Source organism: Bubalus kerabau, chromosome 10 (assembly GCF_029407905.1).
Source record: "Bubalus kerabau isolate K-KA32 ecotype Philippines breed swamp buffalo chromosome 10, PCC_UOA_SB_1v2, whole genome shotgun sequence".
NCBI classification, from domain to species: domain Eukaryota; kingdom Metazoa; phylum Chordata; class Mammalia; order Artiodactyla; family Bovidae; genus Bubalus; species Bubalus kerabau.
The window spans coordinates 91,928,124-91,950,357 of NC_073633.1; the positions used below are offsets into that span (position 1 = coordinate 91,928,124).

The 22,234-nt window shown below is 48.2% G+C and overlaps 1 protein-coding gene across 1 annotated transcript in view; it reads right to left on the bottom strand.

Annotated features, from left to right (window-relative positions):
* Positions 1 to 336: 336 nt before the first annotated feature.
* LOC129621821 (feline leukemia virus subgroup C receptor-related protein 2-like) overlaps positions 337 to 22,234 on the bottom strand; it is a 58,012-nt gene continuing 36,114 nt past the window's right edge. The window contains 6 exon segments of the mRNA XM_055538707.1: positions 337 to 2,195; positions 6,128 to 6,183; positions 6,865 to 6,975; positions 7,124 to 7,229; positions 8,031 to 8,141; positions 21,192 to 21,295. Coding sequence (XP_055394682.1) covers positions 1,985 to 2,195; positions 6,128 to 6,183; positions 6,865 to 6,975; positions 7,124 to 7,229; positions 8,031 to 8,141; positions 21,192 to 21,295 — 699 coding nt within the window. The 3' untranslated portion in view covers positions 337 to 1,984.

Consider the following 22,234-nt stretch of genomic DNA (forward strand, 5'->3'; position numbering starts at 1 on the left):
GTGAGGTCTGGGCTGTGGTTGAGGTAAGAAGCTAGGAGAGGGTCTGAAGTGGACTGATGTGGTTGACACGCACTGTGAAAGGATCACTCGGAACAGAAAGTTGCTGCAGCCACTGATCCCGCCTTGAGCTGCAGTCTCCACGTGGACAGACAGTAACGTCTGCAGCCTCATCTTTAAAAACTAACCCACGAGCATGGTAACATCTATGTCTACAGAGGACCACCTTCCACAGTGTGGAGGAGCGCCTCCTCTACCCCGAGCCCCCACCCCTCCAGCCTGTTCCCACCGCCAAAGCCATCTCTGTCCCAACCAGTGAGTGACAAGGCAGACCACACGGAGGATATTTTATTGCTTTAATACATCTGGTGTTACAAATAGAAAATACTAATTATGATTTCAAATAAAACGATGGTTTCAGTAAACATTTTGTTTATAAAATTAAGAGACTCAAGAGTAAACACTTTCTGCTTATGAAAAAGTAAGGCACCTTCATTTTCCACCTCCTTTCCACCCCTAACTCAGTCCTTGCATCAGAAGTGTGAACTTCTTCTTTTATGTACAGAGCACTGTATACACACACACACACACACACACACCAGCTGCCCTCGGGCAGTGGCCCAAGTACCCAGCACCGCTTCCATGCAGGCAGCTCCAGTATGCTGAGCCCGGGGCAGTGGCCACAACAAAGCAGCACAGAGGTTGTGATCACAGAGCGCAAGGCACGTGAGAAACAACCAAAATGTCCTATTTTGAGGAGATTCTCCCCAAGCCCGTGAGTAGAGCCAGACAGCAGGTGAGGCAGGAGAGGGCAGCTTGGGCTGGTTGAAAGGACATGTGTATGTGTGCGCTCACTCATGTCTGACTCTGGGACTCCATAGCCTACAGCCTGCCAGGCTCCTCTGTCCATGGGATTCCCCAGGCAAGAATACTGGAGTGAGATGCCATTTCCTGCTCCAGGAGATCTTCCCGACCCAGCGATCGGACCTGTGTCTCTTGAGTCTCCTGCTTTGGCAGGCAGATTCTTTACCACTGGCGATACCTGAGAAGCCCCTGATCGAAAGGGAGTCCCTTTAAATTCAGAATATCTGAGAAAGAATTATTACTATTATAGAAGGGCGTGGCGAGAGGGGCTGGGGCTGCAAACACTGTCCCCACCAGAAGTGGACATGCTTACCTAACCCAGCAGACCCGAGGCCCATTCACGGGCCACCTCTCCTTCTGCCCCTTCCCCTCATCTCTCAGGGACCTTTGGAGTTCTCAGGGGGGAAGGACCCAGCTGAGTTTGCAGTGAGGGTCACAGGCAGGAGAACACGAGCCCCTGAGTGGCGGCGTCTGGAGGAAGGCACGGAGGTGGCAGTGACGCACACAAGGCCCTGGGCCGGGACGTCTTCTGCAGAAGAGAGCCTTTCTGTTCCCGAATCAGGCTACCAGACTCCCCAGATTCTTAGCACCATCACATCCTGAGGAGGTCAACTGTCTGAAATCGGCTTAGTCTTCTAGGTCACAGCAATGTTTTTATCAAGTTTATTGATGTTTGGTTTGATCAGCTCTGAGGAGAGAGGGTTTGCAGACATTCGCAACATGAGCCAGAAGAACCTGGTCCCAGAGTCCTGAGGGGTTTGTCCTGAGGGTGTTTGCTCTCCCACAGAATCTCAGTGGTCAGTCTGGGGGCCCAAGAATGACCCTCGTCCAGAGCAGCCGCTGCTCCTTAAAACTGGGCTCCTAAGGGTCTTCAGACACTAGAAAACGTTAATCTCCTGAATAAGCTTTCTTTCGGGATAATGTGCAGGCTTTGTCCCAAGAGATGGACTGGAGCAGGAAGGTGAGGCAGCAGCCAGGACTGACTCCAGGATTCTCTCTGCCTCCCCAGCTCCCAGAACCTGCAGGGGGAGGGCGGGGCCCCAACCTGTGTGGTGGAAAGGGCATCTGCCCCACGGACACAGGGCAAGCTCTAGAGTGGGTTCCAGGAGGCAGAGGCACTATCCTACAAGACACAGATGTTCCTCCCAGTTCCCCCAGAAGCTGCTAGGTGAAGGCCGTGGGGCTGGCAGGCAGAGCTGTGCTGGCTGGAGAGGTGGGGGCGGTCCGAGTCCCCCGAGTCGCTCCTCCGCTCTCTCTCAGAAATGCTCCTCCTGCACAGTGGTGGGGGCTTTGCTGCTCTTGCTGTCCTCCTCCTCCTCCCCCTCCTGGGGTTTCTACAAGACAGACAAGGGGACAGCCCTTGAGGGAAGAGGCAGGGACTCCTCCCTGCTGGAGCATCTTCCTGCCCATACGTCTAGAATCCGGGGGGAAGACCAGAGTCCCAGGCACTCAGCATCCCTGACTGAACAAGGACAAGGACAGGGGCTCTGGTCACGCACAGTGCTCCCCAGACACACACACCATCACGACAGGGGTAAAGGAGGAGCAAAAAGGTCAGCCTTCAGGGACACCACAGCCTCCAGGGACCATCTCACTGTGAGTGCCACTGAGCTCCGGTCACCCTCCTCCCCTTCTGACAGCCTCACCCCACCTGGATGGAGCCCCACGTGGCTGTGGATGGACCAGGTCTGCCCTCTCCTCGGGAGTGCTGACTACCCCCGGTCAGGGGCAGCCCCCAGGTGAGGAGCACGGTTACCACGTGTGTGGAACAGACGCACAGTGAACTGTTACAAAGACAGGATGCAGTATGGCTCAAAGTATGTATATAGTAATATAGCGTCCCCAGAGAGAAAGAGACTTTGGCTCTTTGTCATCAGATTTCTTGGGGACGATGGCACAGAATTAGAAGGTATTCAGGGTCACGCTTGTTAGCTGGGTGGGATTTAAATATGCCCTGAAGATTATGCTCTGAGGCCTCTAAGTACTAACTGCCAACTTGGGCGTTTGTCTGCTGTTTTAGGAACACTTTGCTTCTTCCCTCAGGGGCTCATCTTGCTCCCAACAAGGCCTCGAGCACAGGCCAAGCCCCACACAGCTCTGACCATCGAGGCTGGCGGAGCACATGCAGGCCATGTCAGCTGGAAAAACAGCACGTCACCCGCCACGACCTGCAGGGCAGCCCGTGGCAGAGGCAAAGCGGGAGATCCAGCGTCTGGTTCTCCATCTTGCTAACTTGTTGGCACCAGCTCGGCCTCATCCCTGAGAAGCCCTCACTCAGGAGCCAGCAGCAGACTTCAACCACTCACACCACCTCCTGTCTCCGACATACTCATGCACACACACCCGCCTCCTTCAGCGCCATCACCTTGAAGTCACAGATAAATAGGGCTTAGTGTCTCTGGGGCCGAGAACTACCAACTGGAAGACAAATGGAAACCCAAACACAGATTGTCATCATCAACGTCAGTCCGGACTCACTGGAAGTTCTGGCTCTTTCTGCCAATGACCCACCTCACTGATCAGAAAGCGCAGCTCTGGCCTGATGTGCTCCCTGCCCTGTCATCCCCTGGCACTGAGACTGAAGTCCTGGGACGGTCTGCAGGTCCCACTCACACCCGCCACCTCGGTGGGGAAATGATGGCTCCTTCAGGACGCCCTCTGACAGCCCTGACTCCCCTGGGACCAGCCCCGCGTGACTCTGACCCCTGGCCCACCAGGCCCCCCAGGTGTATCCAGGACAGCACCGTGAGCCTGCACCCACTGGCCTCCTGGCCCGACTCGCTCTGCTTCCCACAGTCCACATGCACAGAACTGAGCCCTCACCACCTACTGGATAACAAACCTGGCCCATGGGGACAAGGATCTGCCTGAGAGACAGGGAAATGTGGGACAACCTAAGTAGGAAACAGGAGGAAATGGACAAGTGTACATGGAGACGTGGGGTTGCGGGCAGCGGTGTAGAAAGGTTGTCAGACTCTCCTAAGGAAACAAGCAGAGTAGAAAATCCAGCGTGCACAAGCACATTTCTGCATCCACAGAAGACACTGGGAAATGACTAAAGTGTCACTAGGGTACCTCTGGGCACTAGGCCTACAGGCGGCCTTTACTTTCCTCTGTTTGCTTTTGCCCAGGGAAACACTGATTACAGAGTAAACACAGCAGAGTCTCATATAGCTTGACACAATGCATCACATTTCAAATTGAAAGCTTTTCACGAGTAATCCATCCTGTTATCATAGGCACCTTTCCATAGGCTCAGAATATAGTCACCCAAGTGTCCCAGATCACGTGTCCTCGTCTATGGCACAGGGACAAGCCCATCTCTGCGGGGCTGATGCCACGCTTCTCACAGGCTCCTGAGAAGACCGCTCCTGTCTCAGGCGTTCCCCGTGTCCCCACTGAACGTCCTGTCCCAGGCGCCTCGCCTCCCCCTTCACTTGCTCCCTGCTGCCACCTGCCAACTCCAGGGTGTGAGATCAGAGGACAAACGTCTCTCAGCGCACATCCTTAAAGCTTAAACGTACCTCTCTCAGATACCATTTTTGCCTTCGATAATTGGCAAAGATTTTCAAAATGATAAATACTCAGGGTTGGCCTCATACACCGCTAGAGCAATGTACATTAGTAGTATTGATAGTACCTCCTTCCTACAGGCCAGTCTGGTAACACATATCAAAGTCTTAACTACAGGCACAACCACTGATCCATTTCTCAAGAAAATACAGTGCTTAAGAACATGCCCAAAGAGTCAGCTGCAGAACAGTAAACACAATATCATTTCTAACAACAGTCAGAGAGACTCTAAGTGTTCCTGGACAGGAAAGTTGTCAATCAAATCATGTCTATCCATGTGCAGTTATTAGAACACTGTGATGTCAAGTACATTGTAAAAGACTAATGACCTGACGAAGTGCTTGCAGAAAGTGCGAAAGCACATGGAACAAGAAAGCTTGCAGAACCACAAAAGCGCAAGATTCTACTTTTGTTTAAAAAATACATACATATAACTACACATATATATGTGTACACAGATGTGTGAGGAAATGAAAAATACAGGACCTCATCTCTAGGTGATGCTATTACACGATGTCTTTCAAATTTTGTACACTTTAAAACAAACGAAGGATTAAAAAATTTGTACACTTTGCTATATTTTAAATTTTTTCTACAACGTATGTGTATTACCTCTGTAACAGGTTTTGGGTGTTTTTTTTTTTTTTAAGCAATATCCCACTGACTCCTGAGAGCTGAAATTCCTTTCATCCTGATTCAGATTTGATATCTAACACATTGGTTAAAGGATTCCCTGGTAGCTCCACCTGCAATGCAGGAGACCCCAGTTCGATTCCTGGGTTGGGAAGAGCCCCCGGAGAAGGGATAGGCTACCCACTCTAGTATTCTTGGGCTTCCCTGGTGGCTCAGATGGTAAGGAATCCTCCCACAATGCGGGAGACCTGGGTTCGATCCCTTCGTTGGGAAGATCCCCTGGAGGAGGGCATGGTGACCCACTCCAGTATCCTTGCCTGGAGAATCCCCATGGACAGAGGAGCCTGGCAGGCTACAGTCCATAGGGTTGCCAAGAGTCGGACACTTTGAAGTGACTTAGTCACAAAGTGTTTGGTCACAAAGTCGGACACTTTGTGACTAAGCACAGCACAGCACGATGCTTAAAAGAGTGCCCATCTTTCCCAATTAGAAAAGATGGGAAATACTCTTCTGTTCTCAATCTAATTCCTGGTCCTTTCAACTTCCACCATGATCCACTCCTGCTTCGTGACTTGTACTTTTAGAGCCCTGCTGGCAACCCATTGGCTCTGGCCCCTCCCTGGCACCTCCTGAGGCCCTGCCACATGCCAGGAGAGCCACTGCCTCGGGGCCACCACCGCTATGACAGGGTGAGGAGCCAGCCCCCCACATTTCCTCTCTGTTCATGAACCCCAGGCTGAGAGGAGAGGAGCCGGGGCCTCGGGACTTGTCTCAGGACCCCGGGGTGGGTGCTGCTCGGCAGACTGTGACGCAGGGACCAGCTCTGGGGGCCAGAGCAGGGAGGCCAGGAGCAGGGAAGGAAGTGGCAGAAAAACCTGGAGAGGGCAGCAGAAAAGCGGGGCTGAGCCCCACGGAGGAAACCCTTTATCTCCATGTGTGTGATGCTGAGCGGCTCTCACAGCCACCAGTCCCTTGGGCACTACCCCCCGCTTCCCCCCAATGCCACAGCCTCAGCAAAGTCTGAGCCCACATCTCAGCCCAGCAGCTCCCACATACTCACAGTCTCAGGAATTTCTTTGTTTGCATCCTGCCTCCGGAAATCTGCCTTGATGAATGCTGAGGTTCAAGGACACAGAAGAAGAGCAACAGAAAGACATCAAGCAGAGCAATGGTCAAGTTCAACCACAAGAGGGAGCCCGTACTCTCCTAAGGGTCATGGGTATCCCACCTCCTTCAGACCTTCCAGGGATCTGGAGGTTCCACCAGCCAGCTTGACAGAGCCTGGGAACCACTGCTGTGCCAGACAGGAAGAAGCCAGTGACGACACTGGCCTCCTTGCATAGACCCCTGATATTTGCAGGGAGTTTGCACACAGTGCTCCAAGCCTCACAGCCATCTCCATTCTACAGATTAGGAAAGTGGGGCTCCCAGAGGCTGGTCCCCTTGCCCAAGGTCAAGGGCTATGGAGGTCAGTGTCACAGTGCAGGGTTCCAACAAGGGTCTTTTGGAAAGGTCATTCCAAAAAACTGAAGCTCATTAGTTTCATTCCAAAAAAACTGAAGCTCATTCCAAAAAACTGAAGCTTATTCCAAAAAACCGAAGCTTCCAAAACTGAAGCTCATTCCAACAAAATATGCTACTGCCTGCCAAAGATACTTCCTCATGAGGCCTCTCGTCTGCCCTGCTGCACGTGAGCCCCTTAGCTGTATGATCAGTGAAGACATTGGGTGCCAAACTGCCAACAGCATAAACTCAGGCACAGTCAGAGCATCACTTTGTCCTGAGGCCCTGACTCACCAGTGAGCACCGCTCAAGGGTCAGGAAGACACACAGGAAGATGTTCCCAGGCATGGTTCCATAGTTGTCGATAATCTGACCCTGAGAGATGGTGAAGATGATCCCGAATACCTGCAAAGACACGGAGAAGACAGGAAACGGGGGCCCAGCCACGCAGCCCACGGGGAGCTGAGCTGCCTTATGCAGCGCCTGCACCCGCCGAGCCCGGCAGGGAACACAGGCCCACGGCTCCAGTGCCACCACCCAACGAGAGGCCTACCTGGGCAGACACGTTGAGGAGGCCAGACGACATGCCTTCTGATTCCGGGTATGTCAGCTCCACGGCAAACTCAAACCCCAGTGGGAGGTAGCCAGTCATAAAGAATCTGAAGGCCAGATCACAGAAACGAGGTGATGGAGAAATTCCAGAGCAAGGAAAAAAGGGTGCCCAGCTCCTGCCCTACAACTCCTTTTTCTGTTTCTTCCCATCAAGACATGACAGGCCCTTGAAAATCAGGCCACCCCCTAGGTGGTCATTACCCACACGCATGCTCACACACCCTCACGTGTATCGTCCATAGGAAAATAAGCAAGAGGTGAAGCTGAGCAGAGATCCCTGTGGAAGGGGAGCCATTTCCTATACTTTGTCATACAACAGGTCTAGAAAATTCCAGCTCTGATCTCTTACAACTGCACCACACTTCCTGGTGCTTTCACATCTGTTAATCCTCTCCTTCTTTCCAACAACTCCACAAGGGAGGCCACTCATCTGCAATTACGGATGAAGACACTGAGCCTCAGAGTGAGTAGGGAGGTGCCTATGATCTAATAAACAGTCGGCAACAGTGAGCTCAGGACCCACCCTTTCTGATCCTGTGTACTTTCTGTGATCCAGGCCTGTGTACTTTCTGTGACCCCATGTTGTCCCAGGCAGAGCTCATAAAGACGCTAAACATTTCCTAGCCTCCCAGAGATTTATGAAGGACATAGTCCATTCCAACAGCATGGATGGCCTGGATGCCCGAGGCAGCCTTTTGAAGTCTTATGAGTGAACATGACCTCTGGCCATTTCCAGGTTTGCAGAAGTCATGAGAGGCAGCAGATCTCTATCGCCATCTTAGGATGTCAGTAGGTCTCAGAACCCTGGATGGTGCTTTCCAGTTAAGTAGGTTCGAAGTACAACTTACCCCATTGCGCCAGCCGTGATGAATACTACCCACAAGTGTCCCAGGTTCAAGGTGTATGTGTAAACCACCATGCCCACCAGAGTCATGATATAGACCACCAAAGTTGTCTCCCTACAAGCAGAGGCAATGAAGTTGAGTCATAAACTGCAGACTTTAACAGGATATTTTCCCTTCCTTCCTTCCTCTTTTCCTCCACCCCACTTCTTATCTATTGGGCAACTGCTGAGTGCTGAGCAAGCCCACGTCTGTGTGCTATTTACTCTCATAGAATTTTCTGTCCATGAGGTTGATGGACACTGGACTAGTGATCACACTGTGCTCAGAGCTACAAAGGGTCAGACCAGGGCAGTGTGAAGCCATCTTGTAGCACGTGTGTTCTCCTGCAGAAACCTCTCAGCGAGTAAACACTGCACCTGGACTGGCCACATCCTATCCACAGGCAGGGACACAGCCCTTTCCTTTTCTCCTTCCACCAGAAAAAAAAAACAAAATACAGGGGCACACACCAGCTGTGGTCACGTGTGAGTGGTCACAGGACCAAGAAGCCCATTCTGCTTGTCTGCATCGCCCCCCACCCCCCGGACAGTGCCGGGCAGGGACCTGACTGTGAGAGTCTCTGTCGTCTCTGAGTCCTTCCTCTTGCCACCTGCACACGTGCAGCACAGCTTTTCCTGCTGAATCTGAACTCCTCCACTCCTGACAGTGCAGCTGAGAGAACAGTCTCCAGCCCTGAACTAGCCCCTGATTCCAAAGCCCAAGGGAGAAAGCTGCGCCCCGTCCCGGGAGCGTGTCCCTCTGCTGGTCCCTCAGAAGGCCCATCAGTGCTGGCTTCCGTTTCGGGCTCACCCTGCCTGTGCCCCTCCACGCACCTCTCCCCCAGGTTGCCCCTCAGGACCGCTGTGGCCCTGAGTCCTGCACTGGGACCGGCCCCCTCTCCCCGTCCTCCTGACTGAGGTCAGGGACGCACAAGGCACCTCCTTGTGCACTCTGGCCACGAGCATCAGGACTCAGACCACGAAAGCTCAGAGCCTGCCCTCAACTCTGCTGAAGCCAGAAACACAGTGGGGCCGGCAGGTGTATACTGTGCTTATGTCAAACTAATACTGCACTTGGTGGATGCCAGAGATTCTCATAAGCACTTTACATATATTTAGTATTTCATTTAACCCTTACAAAAGCCCTGCAGGAAATGTATGACTGATTTAAGAACTGAAATCATATCAAGCATCTTTTCTAATCACAAAACTGAGGTTAGAAATTAACTATGAGAATGGCTGATTCATGTTGATGTTTGAAAGAAAACAACAAAATTCTGTAAAGCAATTATCCTTCAATTAAAAAATAAGCAAATTTTTTTAATGTAAAAAGAAACTTTAAAATATTTTTTAAAAATCAACAATGAGAAAAAAACTACAAAAAACACAAAAACATGGAGGCTAAACAATTATCTACCAAGCAACCATTGGGTCACTGAAGAAATCAAAGTAGAAATTAAAAAAAAAAAAAGAACATCTGGAAACAAATTAACAAAAAACACAACACAAACTATGCAAGGTACAGGAAAAGCAGTTCCAAGAGGCAAGTTTTTAGTGACACAAGCAAGTCTCAGGACACAAGAAAAATCTTTAAACAGTGTAATCCAAGGCAGTCGGCATAGTCAAAGCAATTGCTGTCAGAACACTAATGGCAACTTGGCAGAATTAGAACAAATAATTCTAAAATTTGTATGGAAATACAAAAGACCCCATATGGCCAAAGCAGTCTTGAGAAAGTATAAAACTAGAGGTATCAGTTCTTCCAGATTTCACACTGTCCTCCAAAGCTACTGTAATCCAACCACAATGATACTGGCACAAACAGACACATAGATCCATGGATCTGAATAGGGACTCAGAAATGAACCCACGTGTATGTGAACAATGAGCCCATGATGAAAGAGGCAAGAACATACAGTGGGGGAAAGACAGACTCTTCAATAGATGCTGTTGGGAAAATTGGAGAGCTATATACAAAAGAATCAAACTCAACTGCTCTCTCACGCTATGCAGAAAAACAAACTCAAAATGGATTAAAGACAAATTTAAGATTGAAACCACAAAAATTCTAGAATAAATTTATAGGCAGTACACTGACATCAGTCTTAGTAATTTCAAGGTGGGGGGGGCGGGGGGCGGGGGGGGGGGCAGGAAATGTCTCCTCGGGCAAGGAAGCCAAAAGCAAAATCAAACAAACAGGACTACATCAAACTGGAGAGCTTTAGCACAGGAAAGGAGACTACCAACAAAGGCAAAAGGCCATCTACTGCATGGAGAAGGTGTATCTGTAAGGAGTCAATATCCAAGCTATGCTATGCTATGCTAAGTCACTTCAGTCATGTCCAACTCTGTGCCACCCCAGAGACGGCAGCCCCCCAAGCTCCCCCGTCCCTGGGATTCTCCAGGCAAGAACAATGGAGTAGGTTGCCATTTCCTTCTCCAATGCATGAAAGGGAAAAGAGAAAGTGAAGTCGCTCAGTTGTGTCCGACTCCGAGTGACCCCATGGACTGCAGCCCACCAGGCGCCTCCATCCATGGGATTTTCCAGGCAAGAGTACTGGAGTGGGGTGCCATTGCCTTCTCCAGACCCAAGCTATACAGAGATTTAATACAACTCAACATCAAAAGGAAAAAAAAACCCAAGGGTAAAGTGGGCATAGGATCCATGCGGACATTCTTCCACAGAAGACACACAGACGGCCGAGAAGCACGCGGAAAGGGGCCCTGTGAACTGCCGGTGGGCACTGCAGATTGGTGCGGCCACTATAGAAAACAGTACGGAGATTCCTAAAAAAAGGTTCAAAATAGAACACCCAGGGGGCTTCCCTGCTGGCCCAGTGGTAAAGAATCTATGTGCGAATGCAGGAGACATGGATTTGATCCCTGGTCTGGGAAGATCCCACGTGGGGCAGAGAAAGAAGGCCTGTGCACCCCATCAATGGAACTCTAGAACAGCAACTACTGAAGCCCAGGCACTCTAGAGACTGTGCTCCACCACAGGAGAAACCACTGCAGTGAGAAGCCCACACACCACTAGAGAACAGACTGCAAAACAACAAAGATCCAGCTCAGCCAAAATAAATGAAACCATACGCATATATAGGACAAACCAGAACACTCGGATGACCCAGCGATTCCACTCCTGAGCATTCATCCCAAGAAAACCAAAACACTAATTCAAAACTATATATGTACCCCTATGTTCATTGTAACATTACATACAAAAGCCAAGATACAGAGGCAATCTAAGTGCCCATCGATAGATAAACGGATTAAAAAGATGTGGTATGCACACATACGTATTTCAGCCATAAAAAGGAACGAACTCTTGCCATTTGCAGTGACATGTATGGACCCAAAGGCTCTTGTGCTAAGTGAAATAAGTTAGAGAAATACAAACACTATATGATTTCATTGCTATGCAGAGTCTAAAACACAAAACAAATGAACAGTCGTTAAGTCAGAAACACACTCATAGAGACAGAGAACACACAGATGGCTGCCAGAGGGAGAGGGCGGGGGAGAGGAAAGGAACAGGTGAGAGAGACTAAGAAGTACAAACTTACAGCTGGAAAACAGATGAATCAAAGGGCTGAAATGCACAGGGCGGGGAATACAGTCCATGAGTAGTAATATCCTGGTATGGGAACAGACCACAGCCAGACTTAACTTAGGGCTCATTCTGAAATTCCTAGGAACATTGAATCATTAAGTTGTGTTAAGGAACCTACTAGTGTAGTAGGTCAATAATGTCAAAAACCAAACAAGCACGCAAACTCACAGAAAAAGAGATCCGATTCGTGGGTACCAAAGGTGACGATGGGGTAGGGGAAGGGAAAATAGTAAGGAGGCAATCAAAAGGTTAAAAACTTCCAGGTGTAAAATAAGTAAGGACTGAGTATGTAATGTGGGCTTCCCTGGTAGCTCAGATAGTAAAGAATCTGCCAGCAATGTAGACTGGGTTCCAGCCTACATTGCTACCCTACATTCTACCCAGGTAGACCAGGGTTCCATCTCTGGATCAAGAAGATCCCCTGGAGAAGGGAACAGCTACCCACTCCAGCATTCTTGCCTGGGGAATTCCATGGACAGACCTGCTGCTGCTGCTGCTAAGTCGTTTCAGTCGTGTCCGACTCTGTGCGACCCCACAGACGGCAGCCCGTCAGGCTCCTCTGTCCCTGGGATGCTCCAGGCAAGAACACTGGAGTGGGTTGCCATTTCCTTCTCCGATGCATGAAAGTGAAAAGTGAAAGTGAAGTCGCTCAGTCATGCCCGACTCTTAGCGACCCCATGGACTGCAGCCTACCAGGCTCCTCCATCCATGGGATTTTCCAGGCAAGAGTACTGGAGTGGGGTGCCATTGCCTTCTCCGATGGACAGACCATCTGGTCGCAAAAGAGTCGGACACAGCTGAGCGACCAGCACACACACACAAGTATGTAATGTACAACATGATAAATATAATCAACATGGTATATGTTATGTATACAAGTTGTTAAGAAAATAAGTCCTAAAGGTCCTCATCCTGAAATTTTTTCTATTTCTTTAATTTTGTATCCATACACGATGATGGATGTTCACTAAACTATCTGCGATGTCGATTTCATGATGTATGTAAATTAAATCATATGCTGTATATAGATACAGTTTAAGTCCATTATATCTCAATAAAACGGGTAGGAAAAAAGAAGCATATGACTATCTCCAATACGACAAATGTGGAAACTGAGCTCAGACCAGCCAAGTTACTTGTCCAAAGTCACCCAGTAGGTAAATGCAGGATTAGAAACCCACGCTCTCTCCGCTCCCACACACAGGAATACTAACGCAAGATGGGGCTACATCTTCGGAAATGAGCAACAGCCTCTGAAGGACACCTCTCCCTCCTGGGTCTTCAAAGCAGCTGCTGAGGTCAGAGGGCCTTCATCTCTTCTCACCCTGCTCCCCGCATCCAGGCCCTCCCGCTGCACAACCCAGCCCCATGGACACCCATCTCCCTTGCTGACCACACAAGCTCGCCTTTTGCCATATTTCTTTACACAAAGCTTCTTCTTAAACCACTGGCCTGTCTGCAAAACTACCTGTAGCCTCAGCCAGACATAAATGAACCTGACCATCCAGTTTCCGTCTCCAAACCAAAGGGGACACACCTGGGAGCCTCAGGGAGAAGGAACAGGCACCAAAATGCCCAGATGACAGCGCTCCCCCACCCTTTCTCTGCCCAAGTAGTGGAGCGGAAAGAAGAATGTCCATGCTGATTGCAGGATGCGGACATCAAATGCCACTAGGAACCGTGTCAGCTAGACTCTGCAGTGTCCTCCCAGCCTTTCACTGTCTTTTCACTGTCTTTTCTGGTTCATCTGAACCATCTGGTTGCCCATATCCTGGCCCCGCCAACATTTCAACCCCTCCTTTCTGTTGCCACAGAGCAAGCCCGGAAAAGACATGCTGCTATTCCCTGGTTCAAGGGTGGCCAGTCCTCACTGCCTGAAGCAAGCAATTGGCATATGGCAGAAAGGAGGCAGTAGCCCAGCTCCACCAGCAGTAATTAAGTCCGGCCGGGCTCCTCCTTGTGTCCAGCCAGGCAGCCACATCCCCAGGGAGGGCCTCAACTGGCCTTTGATGAGGGCAGCCAGAGGGAGCCCTGGTCTGACCAGAGCCTGACAGAAGCGGGTTTGTGTGCAGAGTGCTGGGAGCCGGCGAGAGACATTCCACTCGTGACAAAGGTCATGAGGAAGGGGGCTCGGCATACGCAAAGGCGGGATCGAGCCTCGGGAGTGCCCCCGGATATTCTCGAGCATCTACCCCCCAAAAACCAGAGTCTGCCTACTTTATTGCTTTGTGCTCTCACCTCTGACTTTACTGGGGGCTGTCCCCCACCACCATCTCACTCTCTCTGTCAAAGAGTTAACTTATAGCTCCAATTAATAAAGTTCCTGGGCAATTAGGAGTGTTTAAATCCAAACCCCTCAGATGGCTCTCTAACTCGCCTGACAAGTTTACCCGGACACCTACAGCTATGCATACGATTGTTTACAGTCTCCCAGCCTCCAGAGGCACGGGAAGCTTAAGATATTCAAATAGCTTAGAGCCTCTCAGAGAATTAGAAACTGTCAGAATAAAGCTAGTAAAAGATTTCATTGATGAGCCAATGTTTGTTGCCAAGTTTTCACATCCCTTGAATTGTATCCTTGAATGTGCATTAATTAATATAGTTGGTATGTAGAAAAAATAAGTAGTGGCCTGGTGTTAGTAACTTTAGACCCTTAAGGTAGTAAATTCTTTCCTTTGTAAACCCATTACACATCCACCCTATAGGAACGTAATCTTATCTTCGGAGGATGGCGCCAAACCTTAAAATAATTACTCTTAGAGAAAATAAGTCTTTGTTGATAAGTCCTTGTCAAGAGTCATAAAATGTTAATAGGCCTCTGGCCAGAAGATGATGTAAATCACCTAAACCATTTGTATACGATAAATCTGCAGGAAAGAAACCCTGGTTTTTGATAAGCATCAAAGACTGCTGACTTTGCATCCCCTATTGTCCTCTATGTGTAACTTAGGGTATAAAAGCCCCTGTTGAAAATAAAGCTATGGGCCTTGCTCACCAACGCTTGGTCTCCCCATGTCATTCTTCCCTTTCACTTCTAGCTGAGTGTCCATCTGGAGCGTGGATGTCCTCTGCGACCATTTATTTGCCTGGGCTTCTAAGACCCACTCGAGAAGGTGTCTAAGGTGGGGCACCTTCCGCTATTCGAGAGGGCGCCTGCGGCCTCCGTGGTCAGAGCTAACCTGGTGTCACGGGTTATATTGATTTTCCGCGTAAACCAAGCCACTCAGCTTCTTTTCTCCACTGAATTTTCCTACTGAGCTATCCTCATTCTATTCCTCTTTATTATATCTAATTAACATTTGAATAGGCCGCCTAGCCGTCTCTCCTTCGAAGACCCTGGATCAGCCGGGGCTGGACCCCGGCAGGTGGCGCCCGAAACAGGTTTTTCGAAGGTAAGCTCCCCAAAGCAATTAGGGTCATCAGCCCTTTTGCTCCCCCGTTCTCGGAACAACTGGGTCATCAGCTCTCTTGTTCCCCCACGGAGCAGTTTGGGTCATCAGCTCTACTGCTCCCCCCTCGGAACAGTTTGGGTCACCAGCCTTCTGTTCCCCCCCCCGGGACAATCTGGGTCATCAGCCCTAATGTCCTTCCAGTGTTCGGGACGGCTAGGACCCCACTCAAGGGTGCCGCGGACCCCCCTGTAGGACAGACAGGGCGAGAGGAGTGGGAAGTGTTGAAAGTGTTAAAGTGTTAGACTTAGAGAGAGAAAACAGTTTCTGAAGTTAAAAGGCCAAAGAAAAGCCTGATCTTTTGATAGCTAAAAGCAAAATCTTTTACTATACTTAATTTTCTGACATGGGTAACACTGAATCAAATGAAAGACAGCTCTTTATAGGAGTAATCTTACAGTTATTAAATAAAAGAGGAATCAAAGTTAAAAAATCTGCCATTCAATCATTTTTTTCATTTGTACAAGAGCACTGTCCCTGGTTCCCAGACGAAGGCTCTGTTAACTTAGATGTCTGGGAAAAAGTAGGAAAACAGCTAAAAACTTACCATGCCGAACATGGCTCAGAAAATGTTCCTAATGACGCTTTTTCCTTATGGAACATCATTAGAGATGTCTTAGACCCTGCCCCCGATTCAGAAAAAGTACATCTTAAAGGGGATAGTGAAGAAAATGCTGTGGCTAAACCTGCCCCTGAATCTAAAAAAGTAACCTTTAAAGAGGAAAATGAGGTCGAAACTGTAGTTAAACCTCAGGAAAATGAGAAAAATGAAGACCCACCTGACTATAGGCAACTAAGAAAAATGTTAGCAGCCATGACTACTCAGGAACAACTTAAAGTTAGGGATGAGAAACAAGATCAGCCTTCCCCAAAAGAAAAAGAAAATTTAGGCGAGATAATAGCTAAATATCACTCTGATGGAGATCGGCATCTCTTAAACAATGATGCCCCAAAAGGCCTAGGAGAAACTTCCCCTGTCAGATCATCTGCTCCTAGGAGCTTGAGGGAAACATCCCTTATCAGACAGTCTGTAAGATTTAGTCACCAAACAGTTAAAAGATCTCCAAAACAGGAGAAGAGAAATACGGGACGCTCCCATCCCCCCATGCCTCCTCCTCCATGTGGGGGTAAAGGGCCTCAGCTAGGAGTTTCCCGGAAAGGGGTTTTCTCTAGTTCCGAGGATAAATTTGATCCTCACCTTGAGGCTTCTTTTCTAGTCCCCTCTGCAGTTTAGATAGGGTAAAGAGGGTACAAAATAAATAAAAATATTCTCAAAAAAAAAAAAAAATGGGTTTCTCTGCATCTAAGAATAGACAAATGTTTATTGGCTCTGTGTATTATGATTAGACATGTCCTGGACCTCCGTCATGAGGCTGTTAAATAGCCTATGGGAGAGGCTATAGCGGTGGATGGTGGTGAGTCTCCACTTTCTGCACAGATCATAATTTCTGCTATTGGAAAAAAAAAAAAAAAAAAAAAAAGGAGGGAGAAAGTGCTTTACCTCACGAGGAAGGAGAGGGCTTACAGGACGCTGCGGCTGAGCGCCCTGGCGAGCTCCCTCCCTCTCTGCGCAAACCTTTAAAAAACTTATCCACCACTTTCTGATTTAAGGCGATTGCCACCGCCTCCGTTTGTGCCTCCCAGGACCCAGGAGTTCCCCACTTTGCCCCCAAAGCCTCTCAAAGAGTTGCCTAAGCCTGAGGAAGATAAAAAGTTTTTTAAACAAAGGAGCTTTTAGTACACAATATGCAGAGCGTGCTCCTTGGAGAAAACCCCCTCAGGGGGGGTCTCACCCAGGCTAGGAGAAAAGACAAGAGGATTGAGCAACAATATTAACCCCTGACGTGCCGCTTACTCCAATTCCAACGGGAGTGGCTGGCCCCCTACCTGAGGACTTTGGAAGATTTGTCCTGGGGCGTAGCTCGCTTTCTTTTCAAATAAAAAAAAAAAAAAAAAAAAGAAGAAATTTCGGTGGTGCATGGTGTAGTAGATTCTGATTATATTGAGAAATTAAAGTCTTGATCTCACTGCCTACCAAAACTGTATAAATTAATAAAGGTCAAAGAGTAACATAGCTTTTGCTTTTACCTTATTATCAGAAAAGAAAAAACTTGACTTCTCAAGCTAAGAGCCACAAAACATTTGAATCTAGTGATCTAGCCTTTTGGGTGCAGGAAATTACAGCTCCAAGGCCTTTAAAAGATCTTTTAATTCAAGGGAATAAAATGTCAAGACTGAGTTACAAGCAGTTATTTAGGCCTTTCAACATTTAGGAGACCACACCTTTAATCTTTTGACTGACTCCTGATATATTGTAGGGTTGTTTCCTCATATTGAAACTGCTAATATTCCAAAAAATAAAACTACTATCTTCTCCTTGTTATCTGATTTACAGAAAGATTAAACACAGAGATAAAAAATATTTTGTGGGACATAGAGCCCATTCCAGCTTGCCCGGCCCTTTACATGAAGGAAATGCTTTGGCAGATGCATTGACTAAAGTAATTGTTTTAAACTTAAATAAAAAGATTGATAAGGCCAAAAATTCTCACAAAATTCACCATCAAAATGCAGCTGGTTCAAGGTATAAATTTCATATGTCTAGGTAAACAGCTAGACAAATAGTTATGTCCAAATTGTAATTAATCACTTAAACGTAAACACACAGGGGCAGACTACAATGATGAGACACTAGATGCCTGAATTACAGGCTACGACTCGGCCCCTGGTCAAGTAAAAAGACCTCCATACTGGAGAGTGAAAAAGGCCAGATGTGTTGCTAACTTGTGGGAGAGGGTATGCTTGTATATTTCTACAGAATGCAGATTCTTCGATTTGGATCTCAGACAAATTCGTCATGTCACGTTCCCCAAAGACCAGGTTCGCGGCGCGCACTCGCTCGCTCCCCCTCCCCCAGCCAGCTCTCGCCTCCGCGCCGCCAGCAGCGCCCGGTACCCTTCTCGCTGCACCCCGCGACCTAGAGCAAAGAAGTCTGTGCGGTGAGTGAGGGCCAGAGAAGAAAGCGCGCCCGCGGAATGCAGTCCAGACCAGCGCGCTCCCGCCGGCGAGAGGGGAACGCTGGGAGCCCAAGCCGCGGCGGCTAGCCCAAGGCCGCGATCCCCGCCCCTCCGCCCTCTGTAAGCGCCGAGGCCCACAGCCTGCCGCTCGCGTTCTGCCTCCTGATGCTGGGGACACTGCTCCCCCGGGCCGACGCCTGCAGCTGCTTCCTGGCTCATCTTGTTTAAACCCTCAATATAATGTTTGCTCCTTTGTGGTAGTGGTGTTGTGAACAATGTATGCTTTCATCTTGTTTGACCCCCCAATATAATGTTTGTTCTTTTGTTGTGTTGAAACGCCCACCCTATCTCATGATACCTGTATCTGTGCATTCTTATTGGTATGATAATTACGGTTTGGCTGTATTACAACAACTGCAGGATTTAATGCGAACCCGACGGTTTGTGGGCTTACTTATCTTGGGAATAGCAGCTTTGATAAGTGCAATCACTTCTGTTACTGTGACAGCAATATCATTGACTCAACAAGTACATACTGCTCAGTATGTTGATTCTATGTCCAAAAATGTTTCTTTAGCATTGGCAACACAGGAAGCTATAGACAGGAAGTTAGAAATGAGGGTAGACGCCCTAGAGGAAGCAGTAATACATATTGGGACTGAATTGCAGGCTTTAAAGGTGAAAATGGCACTGTCCTGTCATGCTGACTATCGGTGGATATGTGTAACACCCCTGAAAGTAAATGAGACAGATTTTGAATGGGAAAAGATTAAAAACCATATTTCAGGTATCTGGAACAGCTCTGACATTGGTCTAGACTTAGGGAAACTTCACAATCAAATAGCAACCATGGAACACTCCCGATTAGACTTTACTGCCGCTGGAACAGCAAATGATTTCTTCCATACTTTCTCTAACTACATTTCAGGAAAAAATATGCTGTCTACCTTCCTTAGCTATGTTACTGTGGCTGTTTTAATTCTGCTTCTCATATTCATTCTTCCTTGTATTGTCAGGATTCTTCGGCAGAGCATTCAGAGGCTCGCGACTGAGCTACATCTGGCTGTTTTAAGAAATAAAAAAGGGGGAGATGCTGGGAGCCGGCGAGAGACATTCCACTCGTGACAAAGGTCATGAGGAAGGGGGCTCGGCATACGCAAAGGCGGGATCGAGCCTCGGGAGTGCCCCCGGATATTCTCGAGCATCTACCCCCCAAAAACCAGAGTCTGCCTACTTTATTGCTTTGTGCTCTCACCTCTGACTTTACTGGGGGCTGTCCCCCACCACCATCTCACTCTCTCTGTCAAAGAGTTAACTTATAGCTCCAATTAATAAAGTTCCTGGGCAATTAGGAGTGTTTAAATCCAAACCCCTCAGATGGCTCTCTAACTCGCCTGACAAGTTTACCCGGACACCTACAGCTATGCATACGATTGTTTACAGTCTCCCAGCCTCCAGAGGCACGGGAAGCTTAAGATATTCAAATAGCTTAGAGCCTCTCAGAGAATTAGAAACTGTCAGAATAAAGCTAGTAAAAGATTTCATTGATGAGCCAATGTTTGTTGCCAAGTTTTCACATCCCTTGAATTGTATCCTTGAATGTGCATTAATTAATATAGTTGGTATGTAGAAAAAATAAGTAGTGGCCTGGTGTTAGTAACTTTAGACCCTTAAGGTAGTAAATTCTTTCCTTTGTAAACCCATTACACATCCACCCTATAGGAACGTAATCTTATCTTCGGAGGATGGCGCCAAACCTTAAAATAATTACTCTTAGAGAAAATAAGTCTTTGTTGATAAGTCCTTGTCAAGAGTCATAAAATGTTAATAGGCCTCTGGCCAGAAGATGATGTAAATCACCTAAACCATTTGTATACGATAAATCTGCAGGAAAGAAACCCTGGTTTTTGATAAGCATCAAAGACTGCTGACTTTGCATCCCCTATTGTCCTCTATGTGTAACTTAGGGTATAAAAGCCCCTGTTGAAAATAAAGCTATGGGCCTTGCTCACCAACGCTTGGTCTCCCCATGTCATTCTTCCCTTTCACTTCTAGCTGAGTGTCCATCTGGAGCGTGGATGTCCTCTGCGACCATTTATTTGCCTGGGCTTCTAAGACCCACTCGAGAAGGTGTCTAAGGTGGGGCACCTTCCGCTATTCGAGAGGGCGCCTGCGGCCTCCGTGGTCAGAGCTAACCTGGTGTCACGGGTTATATTGATTTTCCGCGTAAACCAAGCCACTCAGCTTCTTTTCTCCACTGAATTTTCCTACTGAGCTATCCTCATTCTATTCCTCTTTATTATATCTAATTAACATTTGAATAGGCCGCCTAGCCGTCTCTCCTTCGAAGACCCTGGATCAGCCGGGGCTGGACCCCGGCAGCAGAGAACAGGTCTGCCACTGTCTGTCGCCTCCAGACACTGGGAACTTTGGAGGCCTTGACAAAGCAGCCCAGAATACTGCCCTGCCCAGCGCAGGACAGCCCAGGCAGCTGCCCCACTGAGCAGCATTAACTGAGCACCCAGTGGATGCGGAGCACGGGACAGACACAAGTTGAGCCTCTGTTTCCAGAGCACTTTCTCCAGGGCTGGCTACTGAATCAAGGCATCTGGGTTGATTTCTAAATGCAGACTCCCCTACTGAGTTGACATCCATGAGGAGTGGGGCCCAGGGATCTGTATTTGTAGTAAGCATCCTGGATTATCCTGCAATCCACTAAAACCTTAGTGGCTCTTAGAAATGCACTGGGCGTTCAGGACTAAACCACATCACAGTATTCACCAATGAAGTGGAAGCAACTGCAAGGTAATACACTGAAAACTGTTGGAAGCACAGAGCACCCTGGTTAACCCCAGGAGGTCCATGAGCAAGCCATGGGAATTTGGCAATGGAACCACCTTCTCATCCCCGAGAAAATACATCTGAACTGCCTCCTTGACCACTCAGACCCCAGCTGCTGCAATCACATCCTTGCAGCCATGTTCCTAATGAACATGTCATTTCAAAACATGGGTCTCCAATTCAGTCCAAGCGGAAGAGTCACTTACTTGTAGGTTTTGGTCCTATCCAGTCAGATGCCTGAGATCACAGCCCCAAGCATTCCTGCAAGGACGATGGTCAGGCCGATTCTTCCAGCATTCACTTCTTCCCCCTGGGGAAACCATAGCCCCAAGGATCACTCAAGGATGGAACAAGACATCTGATGGGGCGCACTCACCAGGAGGCAAAGGGGTAAGGCAAGTAGCTGGGGTGCCACCGCAGCCAATTCTCAGAAAGTAGCAGAACAAGACAAGCTGTAAAAAGCTGCCAGTAATTCTAGGGGAGGAAATCCTAGAATAATTGCTCCTCCTAATATAATATAATATAACCCTGGGTGTGGGTGCATGATACTGGATGCTGGGGGGAAACAAATTCTATCCTTAGAAACCAGTTTTAGGTAGATTTTTCAAAAATATAATCCTCATAGGAACCCTTTATCATTATTCTCATTTCACAGATAGAAAAACTGAAATATGTATATCCAAACATTTCATACTTAGAGATTTTTTTTTTCCCCCACTCATCACTGTTTGAGGTAGGAAGACATTACATATGTTTGTGTGTTTATTAAGAGCCAGATAGCATGTTGAGGGTTTTATATCATCATCTCATTTAATTCTCCTGACTGCCCACCAGGAGGTTAAGAATCAATACTCTCCATTTTACAGATGAAGACATCAAGGCACACTGAAATTAGCCTACTAGCCGAAGGTCATGAGGCCTTTATTAAGTGCAGAGGCAGGATTTGAACTCAGACCTGTCAACCTCCCACACTGGAACACTCACTCACCCATGGTAGCCCACGGTTCCCAAGCTGAGACCCTTGACCTTCCGAAAGAGGGTTGGGCCTGACATCCCAACTCCAGGATACTCAATGTCCAGTTCCCAGTATTTAACCCTCCCTAGTTCTGGAGACATGCAACCTGCTTTCCGTTGAGCAACTAAGACTTTAAATCCTGCTCACATTTCACAATGTAATTGACTTCATAGGTGATTCTATGTGTATATACGTTTCCCTACTAAGTTGCCAGGCATCGTGCTGTGTACTTTA